Below are 16,271 nucleotides of genomic sequence, written 5' to 3' on the forward strand. Positions count from 1 at the left end.
TCACCAACAATACCACCACCACAAATACCACCACCAACCATATCACCACCAATACCACCTCCACCAATACCACCACCACCACCAATAACACCACCACCAATACCAACACCAATTTATACCACCTCTAATTCCACCACCAATACCATCACCAGTACCACCACCAAAAATACCACCACCAATACCTTTACCAATACCACCACCACCAATACCATGACCAATACCACCACCACCCATACCACCACCACCAATACCACCACTACCAACACCACAATCAATACCACCGCCACCAGTACCACCACCACCACCAATATCAACACCACCAGCACCAATACCAATACCACCCCCAATACCACCACCAATACTACCTCCACCATCACTACCACCAGCTCCACCAATACCACCACCAATAGCACCACCACCATCAATACCCCCACCAACACCACCACCACCACCCCAATATCACCACCACCAATACCACCACCTCCAATACCACCACCACCACCAATCCAATACCACCACCATCAATCCAATACCACCGTCACCAATACCAACACAACCACCACCACAACCACTAATACCACCTCCACCAATACCACCACCAATACCACCACCATCACCTATACCACTACATTAATGGGGAAACTACTTTTAGATTCACATACTTTCATTTAACAAGTCAATACCCTCTGAAAGTTACAGGGGTGGATCGCTTTAAGTAAATGAATTGCACTAACTCATCTGATAACAATGGTGAGTGCTCTGTCGTAAGGGGCCCCTGGCCACTCTATTCCTCCCAAGTTGATCATAAGAGTGGCTGGATTTCCAGTTGTAGTCTTGAAGTTGCAGGTGCAAGGGCAAGGGTATGACCTATGTTGAAAGTGGTACTTTTCATATCACAGCAATATCACAGAGTCCCTTGCTCACTTTGCTACTGGATTCAAGCAAGCCTGGCTGAAGACGGCTGAAATGCCAGAAACCGGTCCTAGGAAGCTTGTTTCCGGTCCAGGGAAGACATGGCTTGGCAGTTCGGGCTGGACTGTTCCCATGAGGCACAGGGTCAGACTGATTTGCATATGGCCATGTCTGAACTGGGGTGGCAGAGTGGGCTAAAGAATGGTGATGGATTAAACCCAGATCAGTTGACTGGGGGTGAGTGCTTGCAATGTTCAACACTCCGTCCATCATTTCCTTTGGTTTTTGCTTTGTTCGCCATAAGTTGGCAGGGTATGCTCAGACGTGAGTCCCTTGCTCACTTTGCCACTGGATTCAAGCAAGCCTGGCTGAAGACGGCTGAAATGCCAGAAACCGGTCCTAGGAAGCTTGTTTCCGGTCCAGGGAAGACATGGCTTGGCAGTTCGGGCTGGACTGTTCCCATGAGGCACAGGGTCAGACTGATTTGCATATGGCCATGTCTGAACTGGGGTGGCAGAGTGGGCTAAAGAATGGTGATGGATTAAACCCAGATCAGTTGACTGGGGGTGAGTGCTTGCAATGTTCAACACTCCGTCCATCATTTCCTTTGGTTTTTGCTTTGTTCGCCATAAGTTGGCAGGGTATGCTCAGACGTGAGTCCCTTGCTCACTTTGCCACTGGATTCAAGCAAGCCTGGCTGAAGACGGCTGAAATGCCAGAAACCGGTCCTAGGAAGCTTGTTTCCGGTCCAGGGAAGACATGGCTTGGCAGTTCGGGCTGGACTGTTCCCATGAGGCACAGGGTCAGACTGATTTGCATATGGCCATGTCTGAACTGGGGTGGCAGAGTGGGCTAAAGAATGGTGATGGATTAAACCCAGATCAGTTGACTGGGGGTGAGTGCTTGCAATGTTCAACACTCCGTCCATCATTTCCTTTGGTTTTTACTTTTCATATCACCCCATGAACAATAAAGAAGTGATGTAGTGCAGCCTACAACTGAGACGTTTTGCTGTTTCACTTAGTTCTAACCTGGTGCTAGAATAGTGAGACCCACTATAACAACCCCCACAGACATACTACTCACATCAAAAGCGTTAAGACTGCGCCATGTCAGACAACTTTTGAACACGTATTCCTTAAAAGTACAGAACTCATCAACAACAGACCAAACAAGGGCACTATCTTGCGTAAAAATCTACTTTCATTCTAGATTTGATGTAATTCTGTTAACCCTTTTTTCTGGATTGGAGAGCAGAAAATCCTACGTGTGTTAAACAGGGAAATGTACTTCAATTGAAGTTAATTGAATTAATTTATCAAAATGAGTTAAGGGAAATGTAAAACTTTCTAGTACGTGGAACCCCTTTAGTATAAAAAGTGAGATTAACTGTCGTACCCACGCAGGCAAGGTAAAAAAACATTGAAGAGCAGAAAATAACCAACAGGGGTAGCAAAAAATAGAAGGCTAGAAAAACGCACTGTGGTGATAGAACAAAGAGAGGTCAAGGATGGGCATTTATGGCATAACAACAGTAGAGCGACAAAGGGCCAATAGTCCTAGAAAAACTGATGCATAAAGAACTATTGATGGACAGAATGCAGAACAATGTCATACATTCACCCGAGTACAGAGATCTGGGCCTATATCCATCGTTTTCTTGCTCCCCATGCCATTCCAGTTTGGACCCAGCCATATGTAAATCAGACTTGATCCTGTGCCCAATGGGAACAGTCCACTAGAAACAAGCATCCTAGGACGGGTAGAAAAACTGATACAGAAAGTGGCAATGAAGCGGGAGGACAAATACAGCCGAAAGAGCACGTCGAATGCAGGCGGGGAATGGAAAGACACTGAAACAAAGAAAAAAAAATCACAGGCTGTATGAGGTAGAAAAGTACAAACATCGATTAGAGGGGACAAACCTTCACGTTGGTTCACTAACAATGGGAGCGATGAGTCACATGTTCTATTTTGTAGACAGTTACTGTCGATATGTGGGGATGGGCTTGCTTTCACGTGGGCGGGGCTTCTTTCGGGCCTTTTCCCACTCGCAGTTTGCCCTTGTTTTTGCATCCAGTCCTGGCAACACTGGGGGGAAATTACGGGAACAAAATGGCGGCTGTGTGAGGAGCGAAACGGAGAAGGCCGGTGGGTACTGGGGCCAGGGGCTGCTGGAGGTTGAAAGTGGCGCAGGAGGCCCATTTCTAACATAGACAGGTAAGGAGTGTAAAAGGCGAGCTGTAGGTTTGAGGGGCGGGCGACAGCAGAGCACCGTGCTGCCTGAGGGCGAAAGGAGCATAGGAGGCCGGTATCTAACCCGGCTTGTGATGGCCCTGTATTTTTCTGGTGTTTCAGAGTCGTGGCTGGGACGCCCACCCTTGTGATTAGCCGTGAATATTTGTAGCAGAGATAGAAGAAGCACACGGAGGTGTCTGGTGCTGAGGTCTGGCTTTAGGGGTGGGAGGAGGGTTCAAAGAGGTGGTTGGTGGTCTTGCGGGAAGAAGATTCCGTGGGGTTTGGGTTGTCGGGGTGGGGGGGTGGATTAGTATCAATAGTTGGAGAGAGACATTGGTGGGGGTACAGGCTGGGGAATGAGGTGTATGTTAGAGAAAGCTGGGGGTCGGCGAGTGGGTTTAAATAGATTTCCAGTCGTAGGACCGTCCGGCGGCCGCGTAGGTGATGTGCAGCTAGTTCACAGTGTATGTACGGGTAGTGTTGTGTTACCAATAGAAAAGCATGATCTCCAGAAATGTTGGGTGTTTACTTGGAGTTGGGTGCGAGTTTTGAAGGGTCGGTTTTGTAAGTTAACTCGCAGAAAGTATAGTTGATGTGTGAAGAGGTATTTGAGGACTTGATCACAGAGGAGGAGCTTGAAGCGCTGATAGTAGCGGGTTTTTGCTGAAGGGGTATGCGAGGCGGCCGAGGCAGGTGGTGTGTTGAGAGGGCTGGGTGGGATTGGGCTGGCGGCTGTGCTTGACATATGTTTTTTGGTACTGATTGCGTTGGGATGACCGGGATGTCGTGTTGGGGTATTGTGAAAGACTGGGCGCTCTGTCGGTGTTGGTCCCGAGAGGGTTTATCTATACGGTAGTTTTTTAAAAGTTGAAATTATAGGTTACGGTGTAGGGAAGGAGGTGTCTGGGGTTTTCTTTAACGAACAGTCTAACTACTGAGAACAGTGGGCAGTATTGTGTGGGTGTTTTTCGAGGCGTTTGGCAGGAGTACCTGCAGTGTGTTTGATGCTCTTGGTGACGTTAATAGTGTCGGTGTTCAATGTGCGGAGGTTGTGAGATGGGAAACAATATATGCTTTCTATAGGCGTTGCCAATTTTTTATGTGGTTTTCTGTGCGGTGTTTTGGGTCTAATATGCAGCCCAGTGTTAATTAGTGCGAAAGTTTCGGTGTATGTATTGGGAAGGTGAACCTTACTACTCTCGTCCGTGTACTCTTGAAAAGCATACAAGGGATGGTCCTTGAGATGGTTTGTGTTTATTCAAGTCAGCCATAACTGCGGGGAGGGTGATATGTGAGTGTTTTGAACGGGGTGTTGTGCTCTTTGTATGCTGGGTTTGTGGGTGGAAAACTGGTTAGGATTGTAAACAATTGTCGGGTGCTGTTTTGGGAAGATTGAGTTGGTTATAGTCGTGTTTATGTAAAGGCTAGTGACAATATGGGCTGCGGTATGCGAATTGAGCCCCACGGAGAATGTAAGGCTAGGGCGGATGAGATGTTCATGTCTTAGGGAGGGGGCGCATCAGTATCCTTTGAGTACATGCTGGTTAATGATGGCCTGGAGTGTGTTATTGAAGCTTTGTAATGGCTGTTTTCTCACTCTCCTGCAATCCTTGCCTGACCCTGCTGCTGCAGTAGAGAGGCACGCGGAGAAACTGTACTTATGGCTTAGGAGCAGGGTGTGTAGCGTGTCAGACACTGGCATTCACCAAGCAAGGAAGCGCACACGCAGGGAGGTAGTGAGAGCACATAGACATATTTTAATTAAAAGGGGAACGCATGCGAACCTTTAGCCCTATTTTAAAGTAGAACCTGAGAATCGGTCACATGAATTCAAGCGGCAAGGACAAGCATGGCATCTTCAAATTGATCCAGCGTGGAAATGCTAGCAACGTGTGAATTTGGGTAGAGCAGACACCGTGCAGTCAGAATCGTAGGGAGACCTTCAAGCGAATAGAGTAAGGTGTTTAGGAATCTTTTCAGGTGTCTTTAAAAGGGAATGTGGCCATGTAGAATTGAGCAGAAAGCAGTGGGTCAATGGAAACCATAACCTGAATCAAAGGGACACAGACACTTTTACATTCATCTCGAGGTTAATGCTGGCAACACAGGAAAAACAGTCCCAGGAATTCAGTGTGATTGGTGAGGCAGCCCAAAAAGAACCATTACGGTAAATCCGGATGATTACATACAAGGGGCATTGTGTTATATCCGTGATTTCCATTAACTTAGCAAATCATTCCATCGGTGCAAGAGAAACGGAAACCTTCAAACGATCGGAGTAGTGCGTACATAAACAGTTGTCAGCATTCTTTGTACTTGGGGAACCAGTCCATAATCTTAATGGCCTTTGGCATTGCTACATAAATCCAGTGGGAATAGAGAATTTATCAGGTTAATCCAAAAAGACATGGAAACTACCACACAAATCCTATGGACCTGGAGAAATATGTTGCGTTCTCCTGAGGTTAGAGACATACTGTTAACCACAGTACCAGTGCCAGATGGCCACAGTATTTCTTGTGACAGAGGTACATATGGTAATGCAAAATTGTAAATGTTGTAGACTTGTAAAGCGCGCTGCTGCCCTGAGGCGTCGTGGCGCTGTAGACCGCTGGGGAACCCGTCCTGGCTATCCCTGTGAGATGGTCCCTTTCTGGGTATCTCCAAGGTGAAACCAGGCATCCCCGGCGTCTGTGGGGGGCCGTTGTAGAGATGAGGCAAGCTTAATGCCCAGAGTTGCCGAGTGTGTTCCTGGTTAGAGTAGGTACCGAGGCGAGAATTATCGAGTCTGTTTTGACCCTGGTCCACGACCCTGCCGCGTCGGGAATTGAACCCTGGTCCCTGGCCGATTCTCTGCTTACGGGTCTGCCACGGGTCTGCCACCTCTAACCAGTGAGCCACACCTCTCCTAAAATTCTCAAGGGGTCAGTGTTAAGTCGGAGAGTAACCTAATTCCAGCAATGAAGATTTAAAGCGACAGATAAATGTACGGATACAGGGAAGAAGAGGTGTGAACAAAATAATAACTTGTCAGTGGAGCAAAAGGAGAAAAGTTAAATGCATACCTGGAGGACAGGGGAGTGACATACCATGGAAGATAGAACCACCTGCGAAGCCACTCTTTTGTTGCTCTTATTGGTGCTATAGGTAGAGAGAGAGTAATGATTAGGGAATGTTGTGACATCTGGGAGCTGCCTTCTGGGCAATTTGGAGGCAACTGGAATGTCGAGTGTGTAAGTGTAAACAACCTTTGGATGTGAAGGGTAAGTAATATCTAGGAGTAACGTGTTATATTTGCGATCTGGGGGGTGGTAGGTATCAGACTGGTGTTTAAGCTGAATTTGGGGAGGGGAGCAGTGCACATTGGAAGAGTTAAGGTGTGTGAAGTATAGACGAGTTTCAAGGGCCATAATATGGAGGGCATCTAGAGGTGTGAATAACGTTGAGAAATCAGCAGTCGTGCTTTTACGAAGCTGGCAGGTTATGAATGTCACCTGTGTTTAAAGTAGAGACAATCTTTGAAGGAGGGAGAGAGGAAGCATGAGGAGTGATGGGGGTGTTGTGAAAACAAGAGCAATCTCTACGTTAGGACGACAAATATAAACTACAAAGTTGAAAGGGGGATTGAGAAGACATGATATCAGAAACTTGGCATCTAAAATGGAAGGCTGATAGAATAAGAAAATTAGATGGGCAGCTGGTGGGAAGTGAACAAATGAGCAACTAGTGATGTTTGAATATCGTCATATAGGTAGTGTGCAGTAGTAAGTGTTGTCATTTCAGTGCGTCTTAAAGGTGGGATGGAGAGAAGGTTGGAGAGTCGACCTGCAAAACACTTCTTTAATGGGAAATTAAGTCAGTATACACAAAAACATGAAGGGGCAGAGGTAATGATGTGATGGCATTTGATATGGGGTGGTGTTTGAGTGACAATGTCTGAATGAAGCAATGAGTCTGAAAGGAGGAATGATGTGGACTTGGAGGTTTCGTCTGGAAGTGGGAGCAGGCAGTCCTAAAGCTTTTGTCTAAAAATGTGAGAGGAGCGAAAACACTGAATGTGATAGTGGCATACAGAATGAATAGACTGTAAACTCATGGAGACGTTTGAAATGACAAGACAGAAATACGAAATGGAATACGAAATACCATCATTTGGGCGCTAGGGGCCGTCAGGAAGATTAAGCAAGCTATTGCTCAGAGTCACATGGTGCTGTTCTAACCTGCTGCCGGCCCCAGGTATCGAACCGTGAACCCTGTGGTCCGGAGTCAGGCACCCTGGCCGCTGCGCCACACCTCTTTCTTGATGCTTTTGTAGCTTGTACTCCAACATCCACTCTCGCACCAGACAAATAATACTACCCTGTCTTGTAGTTGGGCTTGGAATTTCATCTTAAGGACAGTCGGACACGTGTAGGCAGTGGCAAACCAGGGATCGAGTAGATGGACTCTGGCAGCTCCATGAGGCTATTTTAATTGCGAACTGTGCACTATGCCAGTAACATTAATGCTTGCTGAATCCTGCTTGCCCGCTTGGTGTGTGTTAAAGGAATCGCATATTGGGTGCCTAATTGTGAAACACCTGATCAGTAAATTGGGGACTGCTAGATGAGTTGGTCATGTGGCTGTCTCACATGGTACCTTGAGGCATCCTCCGTTTCCCCTTTCTTGTATCTAAATCTGCATTTGCAATGTAGTACATAAACTGCCGTTTCAACTGAGGTGGCAGCCATCTTTTCTATGTTTTATTTTGACAGCCCGAAGTGCTTTTTGAAATGGTGTATTTCTGCTGTCTTTTTTTTAGTTGGCCTAGTGATTGGTTAAGCTTCCAGTGATAGCTATTGATTATCCTCTGCTTACGTATTTTTGCAGGGGGAATCGATGGTTGGGATTTGTCTCCGTGTACTGTGCTCAGGAGGAGGAAATTGTAAATACGTTCAAACGCTTTTATTGTACTCAATAAAACCCATTGCCCCATAAATGCCCTCCTTCCAGACGACCATGCCGTTTTCCCATAATTATTGGCTCTTGATCTAGTAGACTTTATGACTTTGGGAAACAGTCTGTGACATACAAGTGTAGCATCACAAGGGTCTGGTTCTTTTCTTTTGTTTTTCCCATCTGTTTATATTACCTTGGTGCACCCTTTAAATATTTTCATTCTAACACTTGCCTCTTTGAAGCCTACCGTTGCCACTTGTCAAGTTGCCCTTCTGCTAATAACTGCATGCAAACACACAGTTTAGGGAAATGCAATGAATCTAAAGTATAACCAGTTTACATTTACACCGCACTTCAACAATTCAGGAAGTTTGTTTATCCCAGTGTGACATGAGTCAAGGCATGTGTCTGGTATCTAAACCCCCTTGCCCCGCAAAATTCCAATGTATAAGATTATGCTTAGTGTTGTTTTGGTAACATTCTCTGTCTATGCTAGGATTAACAGTTTACAGCAGATCATGTCAGGGGACTTGGCTCTACAGTAGATGTACTCCACTTTTAAGAGGGATCCATAAATGACTTTCAGGATATCCATCTGAGATAAATTTGCATGCAATAAATCTAAAGGTTTAATTAGTCATTGACGTAGTGGTTACCCTGAAAATCTTTTAGTTGTCCATTCCTCTTGTGCGTTGGACAACCCTGATGATGATAAAGATGCAGTGCTCCGAAGTTTTAGCAGAGGACATGTAATCCACTGAGTGGTTGTACAGAGGGAAGAGGTCTTGACGAGTGATGGTGACTCTCCTCTTTTGCCGGCAATACTTTGACTGCATTTATGACTTATTTTTTTTGCCAGTAATGTTCCTAAAAATGATCTTGGATCGTCCTTGTGGTTAGGGGAATTGTTGCTCAGTATGAAATTTGAGCTTCAGATGTTTGTGTATGAAGATATTGCATTCCAGGCTTGGAGCTGTGTTGTGCTGGCAGTTGAAACCTACAGGTAATCTTACTATTTTTGATACTTGTGTACATTATACAGTGCAGTTGAGCGCAGCATGCCATGGCAACACTTGTTTTTGCATCTCCTTGTGGCAAATTCACTCCTAGATGACCACCCACATTCGATTGTCTTCATAGTAAGCTTCAAAAGCTACCTAACTTTTAAAATGATGAATCTAACCAAATCGTTTTATCTCCAGCTTCCTCCTGTGACCTGTATGGAGAGTGCAGCAGTTGGACATTTGTAAATTGTGTGGTGTGGGGGGGTCGATGGGAATAACATTATGCCGGTATTTTGGAGGAGTGTGATACTTTTGAAGCATTCATATTAGTTATTTGATCTTGTCTTGGAGAATTGTTACTTGTATGACAATGAATATCAGACTGCGTTATGTATGCCCATATATTGTGTACCTTAATTGGAGTCCATTTTCTAGCATTTGTTTATTTATTTATGTACTCAGTTAAACAATGTTAGGATGATAGTACAGAGAAAATCTAGGGCCGATTAACCTGCATAACGCCTGAAGCGGGGCATGATCACTAGGTCCATATTTTCAAGCATGACTCTGCTACCCGCACTCTCTAACTTTCATTTCATAGTTTCTCCTTCCCCTCGAAGGCACACACCTTCTGTTAACTCGGTACATCGCTTTCTTACATCGTCGTTAAAATGGGCTAACAGTTGACACCAATAATTTCCAGTATATTGCAGATAGTTTTATAATTATGCATTACTTGTAAATTTTCTTTTCTTTTAACTGTCGCTTTGTATGGTAATAGTCGGCAGGTTTGGCGAGGTGAATTGTTGGTGTCCCAGTGCATTTATTGCATGCTGGTGGTTAATAGCATCCTGGTGGTCAATAGCACCCTGAAAATGAGGATGCGTGAGTGCTCTTCCAGTGGCATGGTGGGCAGATACATTCTGTGGGGCCTGATATTGCGGTGCAGTGCAGTTCAGCTCTCTTAGTCGGGCACAGAGTGTAATAGAGCATTCAATACACTTCCAGCTGCGTTGTCATAAGTGCAATTCTGGGAAATGGGGATCCAATTACTTCATTTCTCTTTAAGGAGGAGGTGCATTCTAGGTGTTGGGGATGCCTGAATGCGCTTTAGTGGCCTGGTAAGCGGGATCAGTCATGGTGGTTTGTGTTGTTGCATACACTCCCTTCTGCAAAACACTGTTTACTGGTGACAGATCAAGTAACAGCAAATAAAGACATCTGTTTAGCTTATAAGCAGCTGTACATAGCTATGGAGTACTTGCTGGCCTCTACACATCAATTTGTCTTGTACTGTCGTATAAATTCCAGAACATCTCGCCCCTCATGTCACTCTTTCAAAATATTCTGAATTTCTCAACCATCTTCTTCTCCTTCTCCTTCTCTCCTTTTTTTTCCTTATTTTTTTTCTTCCAATTGGATCATTTGCTTCAGAAACGAGGCAGTTTTTGCTTCATCTTCAATTTAGGAGCGCATGTTTTTATGGCTAATTGTGAAATCTCGTAAAGGTCACTGTGAAACATCTGTTTCACATTTATGTATCTAAGTTTCACGTTTGTGATACTTTTAAGGTGTACGTGGTGTCTCATTTGAGGGCTGCTTATTACTGGGTTTTCCAAGATGTTTCTGAAAATGTCTTTTTCTTTTGATGGCTGCTTCATAAGAACTAACTTAGTTGTTTTCTTTCAGAGCAGGGAATGCATTTTCAGATTTTTACTGGTGTTTATAATATGTCAATTACATTGTACAGCTAGCTGTTATTCCTGGTGCAGTCTTGAGGTTCCGTGAGCACTGCATTTCGTCACTAGCAATAATAGTTCAAACAAATTGTGTTCTTAATTCTCGGTGTGCTTTGTTTCCCATTCTGACATTTCGTTGGTAGTAAATACTCTTGATCTTCAACATGTGTACACTAGTATGATTTGATACTATCACTCTATAATAATTTATTTACGTACCTCTGTTTGTTTACGTACCTCTGTTTATATGGCCACAAAATCTTTCAATGCGGTCTTTATTCTCTCTTTGTAATGGTGTTGAAATCACACTTGCAGTTGAATTTACTAGTTCAGTTTGTGCACTTTCGTAGGTGAGCTCTCTACCTGGCTTGTTCCTTAGCTGTTATCCTCTGCATTAGATTGTCACAGTGCACTATTGCATCTTGCCAGGCCCCTGCACAGATGCACTTTTCTCCGGAGGTTATGTGTATAGGTGACATCTTTTTTGATCGTTGGTGTGTCCAGAAAAGTGGAAAGCCTCAGAAGATGTAGCTATATTTTTTCCATCAAGAAATGTAACCTTTTTATGAATATCCAACAACAGTTGCTGATATGGTTAACACCGATAGTTAGATATGACTTTTTTTTATTTTTGCACTAACATGGAAACCTTTTTGTTTGTTTTTGTCATTAGGTAACTACTTACCTTGGAGCCTTTTCTGTCCAGCGCTTTTATCATTCCAACTGGTAGAAGCTGAAAGCGGAAGTTCTGCTTCAAAGCCCACATCTACAGGTTAATGGTTAGGATATGGCTCTCAAAACGTAGAAAATATCCAGTGTTTTTCAAACGTTTATCAGCCTTCTGTTCAGAGAATCCTTTTCGAAAATATGAGACGTATCGCATATAGGTAACTCCTGTTTGGAAGAAATTATCGGTCAGCCATGGTTAAACTAGCAAACCCCCTTTATACGCAGTGGATACTCGAGGCTATACATAAGGTGAAGAGACAGAAACAGAGGCCTTCTGAAGAGAGGATATGTCATGCAGTCTTTAATTCCCAAGGACTGGATAAGAAGACTGTTAGTGAACAGCTGGAATTGAGTGTCCAAGATGGCTCTGTTCTTAAAATTCTCAACAAAGGTATTGCATCTTACAAGGACCCTGAATATCCTGGGCGGATCCCACCTGAAAAACCACTTGTCACTTTCCCCAAACCTGTCCAGGGGCCCAGGGGAATTTTCAGTGATCTGCGTAGTGTGGATTGGAATAAACTGTTGAAAAGGGCAATTGAAGGGCTCCGTGAACCCACTGGTTCAACATTAAAGAACATAGAACGGTACCTTCGCAGTCAAAGCGACTTGCAGGGAATTATCAACAACCCCATCTTTCAGCGGAGGTTACGACTTGGGACCAAGCGAGCCGTAAATAACGGGAGGTTATATAAAGACGGACCTTTTTACTCCGTGAACTATGGTCATTCGGAAGGCCGTGGAGTTTCCAAGTATTGCAGTGCGGCACTCCCACCTGTTAGCCTTCTACCCCATGAACAGGACCAGGTAAGTCCATTTGGACACTTTATCTCTTTTATTTTGAAGGCTGTTGAATATATTTCATGTGAACAATTCAGTTTCTTGTATTTCTGAGTTTTAAACTGCACCCAGTCTTTTATTTTGCATATGCTTGCTCTTTTTGGTGGTGGTATTATCTGCTAAAGTGTATGATGTGTTAACCATGGCAGTGTAAGATTTCTATAGTTGTTGATTAAGTTGTTGCTTAGGGGTTTTTGTTTTCCCTCACGTGAGATCCTAGGTAAAAACGCTAAAACCGTGTTTACGTATCCATTAGAATCAATGTGCCCCTGCGCTCTCCAGGATCCTGTTTGTTAGGATGGCTTGCGGTATTGGGGAACGCATATTAATGTGCTTAAAATTCAAACCGGTAGCGCGTGGAACCCATTTTCTTTAATTTTACTTAAGGATGAATATTTGTTAGCCACTCATGCCTTTTCTTTTAGAAGACTTTTGTTATAAAGGGTATTTTTGGATCAAGATATAAATTGATAATTTACGGTTTTATCATAATAATGTTACTTGGTGCAGTGTCTGGAATTATCCTGTAGTTATTCTGATTTAGAATCGCTGTAAATGTGAAGCAGTTTTGTTGACAATTTTTTTATTTTTTGTTCAAAGAAAAATTGTATGTTATTAGCGTTACCTGCTGCAATCCGATCTGCGGCTAGTCAATACTGTACGTCTTTTAGGGGAAAGTCCTTGGAAGGTAGCCAATGTTTCATGGTTTGTTCTGAAGGTATATTGGTAAAGCAATTTTATGACGCAGACCGTCATTTCAACTGCCATAATTGAACACATTTTTTTCTTCTAAAAAGTCACAATCTGTTTATAATTTGAAATCATTGATTACTGCTCATCAAGTTTGATAAGTATGGAGAGCCTATGTTTCTCAGGCTGTATTCTGGTTGACGTTAATTGCCCAAATTTTACTCATTTTTGTTTTCTTAATTACTACAGTTGGATGGTCACAGCAACAAAGCAGCTGAAAGGCTTGATTTTTGCCTATTGGTTCAGCAAGGGTAATAATTTGTTTTGCCTAGAAGATTTATATAAGGAGAAAATGTGAATATATGAAAGTACATAAAAATACATGTAGCACATATCCCAAATGTATATTGAGATACAGAGTATTCCAACACCTGGACAAATTTATAAAAACTTTATCTGACTTCAAAGCGTAAAAAGATAACCATTTGTATATTACTGGTAAATGAACCCACTGCTGATTTTTATTGATGTTTTCTGTTTATATATCTATATATTGTGAGGAATCATACTTTTTCGAATCCAGGTGGATGGGTGAATTGAAGATGTGGTTGGTTGTACCCATTTTCTTTTTTTCAACTTTTTTTATTACCAGCCAGGTTGGTGGGTGGATTTTTCCAAGTGCTTATATATTGCGCCACCGAGATGCATTGAATGGTATGACTGCACAGAATCCGTGGTTGGGAATAGAAAGCTCTTCTTTTGACTTCAGGGTTATTACGTTTTTCGGAATTAGAAATTCTTACATACTAAGTGTATTATTGACCAATAGGCCAAGATTTATTTATTTATTTTTTTTAAACCTTGTATTGTCAAATTATTTTATTGCTTTGGTTTTTGCCGCTTACTGTCTCAGGTCTTGGAAGAGTACCAAGATATTTCATGTCTCCTTTTGCTCACCTCCAACTTTTGTGTGTAAGTAGAAGGCCTTCATGCGTCCAGTTTGAGCACTAGTTAGTGTCTAAAATCTCGGTGTGAGCTGCAAAATAACTCTGAAATTGCAGTTTATGGATTTGAGACAAACTGAATATATCGGGGTTATGTTGAATTTTTTTTCCTTGCTTTTAAACTCGTGCATATTTAATATCCGGAGTTTGGATGATTAGATTATAAAAAGTAATAACAATCCGTGAAGGCAGCCATGCCGTATGTCCTCTGAGATGACATGCCTCCATTCACAAGCCTACTTGTTTTGATCCTCTTGTAGAAGACTTTTACTGCAGGCATGATGAACGCCCCTAAACCAAACCATTCCAGTACTCTACTCATTGTTTGGCAGTTGGAGGTTTTCCAGTGCCATATGGCTGCTCTTGTGTTACCCAGGTGTTGTGTGGCAGTGAACAGTAACTTCATTTGATTGTTTATTCTTACTTTGTTGCGAAACATAAATGTATCGAAGTCTGGCAGCTCAGTGGACATGCATTCAATGTAGGTGCCTGTGTTGGACCTCATGGTCACATGATCAAATCGGGGTCCACTCAGCCTTTTATCCTTCTGAGGTTAATAAACCATTAGGTGAACATCCACTTTGCAAATGCACTCTATGAAGGACTAGCAGTACATATGAGCAGTTAAACCACCCAGTTTAAGTGATCTATTCTTCAATCTTATGCTGCTCCTCGCTGCTTTTTTGGGGTTGCTTGCGGTGTTCCCAGTGTGTGCATATAACTATTTGTGAGGAAAAAACACAGACTGAGTTATGATCTCGCTGAAACCTGCAAAACCATTGAAATTCTCCAATTATGGCTTGCAACAGTTATTAAAGCCACCTGCCAATTTTTGCTCTTTAAGTCAGGTTAACAACACCATCTTTAAATGTATTTTGTTTTTAAAGAAAAAAACGGTCTTTTTTTAGATGGGTGTCTTGTGTTTTCTGCATGGCAAGAACGTGAGTTATGGCATAGGATATATTGCATACCATACATGCCACTGCTGACTAATATCACTGGACTGCATTTTTGAACCGGCACCATAACACTTTATAAAAAAAACAATTTTCGCCTGCTTTTCAGGGGTGTGGAATTTCTATAGCCCCACGCGGTCAGGACATATTGTTTAGGATCCACGACAAGTGTTCATGTTTATTTTGTCCTTGGGACAAGTATGCACAAACCCTTTGCTGCCAGTTTACAGTAGCAGGAAAGGCCATTTCTGAATTAAGGTAAATATTTGTGGTATATGGTAATGTCGTTAGATACATGTTCAATCGTTCACTAATGTAAAACCTTTTTTTTTTTTTAGGGTTTTCATTCTTTACAAAATGTCGTAAGCTTTCCCTGCAGTGGTTTCATTATAAAAATGTGCTCACACAGTTGCTAAGTTTAACAATACGGGAATTCGTTATTATGCTCCAAGAATGTTTTCCGATCAGGTGCAAGTATTTGCAGAAGCTTGAAAGCAAGATTGCTGAGACTTTGCTTTCAAAATAAAATGTTCACAAAAACAAACGAGAGGGGGAGAGATTTTTTTTTTGCTAAACTACTGTGACATTTTAGGTACCGTTTTTTTAAGCATCTTTTAGTAAAATGTGTTTACATGCTAGTATTTCCCCCAAAAATATACAGAATGGAATATCAGTGTAACCAGTTTCAACAAGGTTATGGTAAACATTAAAATAAACAAGTGTACACAGAAAAGAAGGGGCAGCCAAGCAAAAAACAGAGCGCCTAATATGGCAGCCACAATGTGAGACTTCGTTTTTGATATCTGAGAAGGCAGCAAGCTCTAGACTATGTACGGATTGGGCGTAACCACACAGGCTCAATTTTCAAAGGAGTAACTGAGACTTAAATAAGGGCTTGGTACTTTGGAGTGGGCATTTGTTGGTCATTGCATGATGGATTAACAGATTCATTGAGGAGAGACACCGATCCAGGGAAGCTGTTGTGTGCCGCATTTGAAACGGAAGCCTTAAAAATGTTTTCTCATGGGGGCAATGTTTGAAAGGTACATATGAGGTATCGTGCCTGGTTTACGGTCCCAATAATTTTGGTTGGACAGTGCTAGGCAGTTGGAAATGTATGATCATGATAGGATAATAATATATGGACCAGTTGCTGTATAAGATTATGTGAGTAGCTCTGGGTCATTTTGGTGGCTCGTTTGGAACTGCTAGAGTGCGATA

General features: G+C 42.8%; 1 protein-coding gene across 2 annotated transcripts in view; it reads left to right on the forward strand.

Annotated features, from left to right (window-relative positions):
* The first annotated feature begins 2,961 nt into the window (after positions 1-2,961).
* The window catches only part of KAT6B (lysine acetyltransferase 6B), a 517,655-nt gene continuing 504,345 nt past the window's right edge, over positions 2,962-16,271 (forward strand). For both annotated transcript variants that reach the window (XM_085608735.1, XM_085608736.1), the window contains exons 1-2: positions 2,962-3,132; positions 11,505-12,367. In XM_085608735.1, the coding sequence (XP_085464861.1) occupies positions 11,753-12,367 (615 nt within the window). In that variant the 5' untranslated portion in view covers positions 2,962-3,132; positions 11,505-11,752. The remainder of the gene's footprint in view (positions 3,133-11,504; positions 12,368-16,271) is intronic.

Source organism: Triturus cristatus, chromosome 1_2 (assembly GCF_964204655.1).
Source record: "Triturus cristatus chromosome 1_2, aTriCri1.1, whole genome shotgun sequence".
NCBI lineage: Eukaryota > Metazoa > Chordata > Amphibia > Caudata > Salamandridae > Triturus > Triturus cristatus.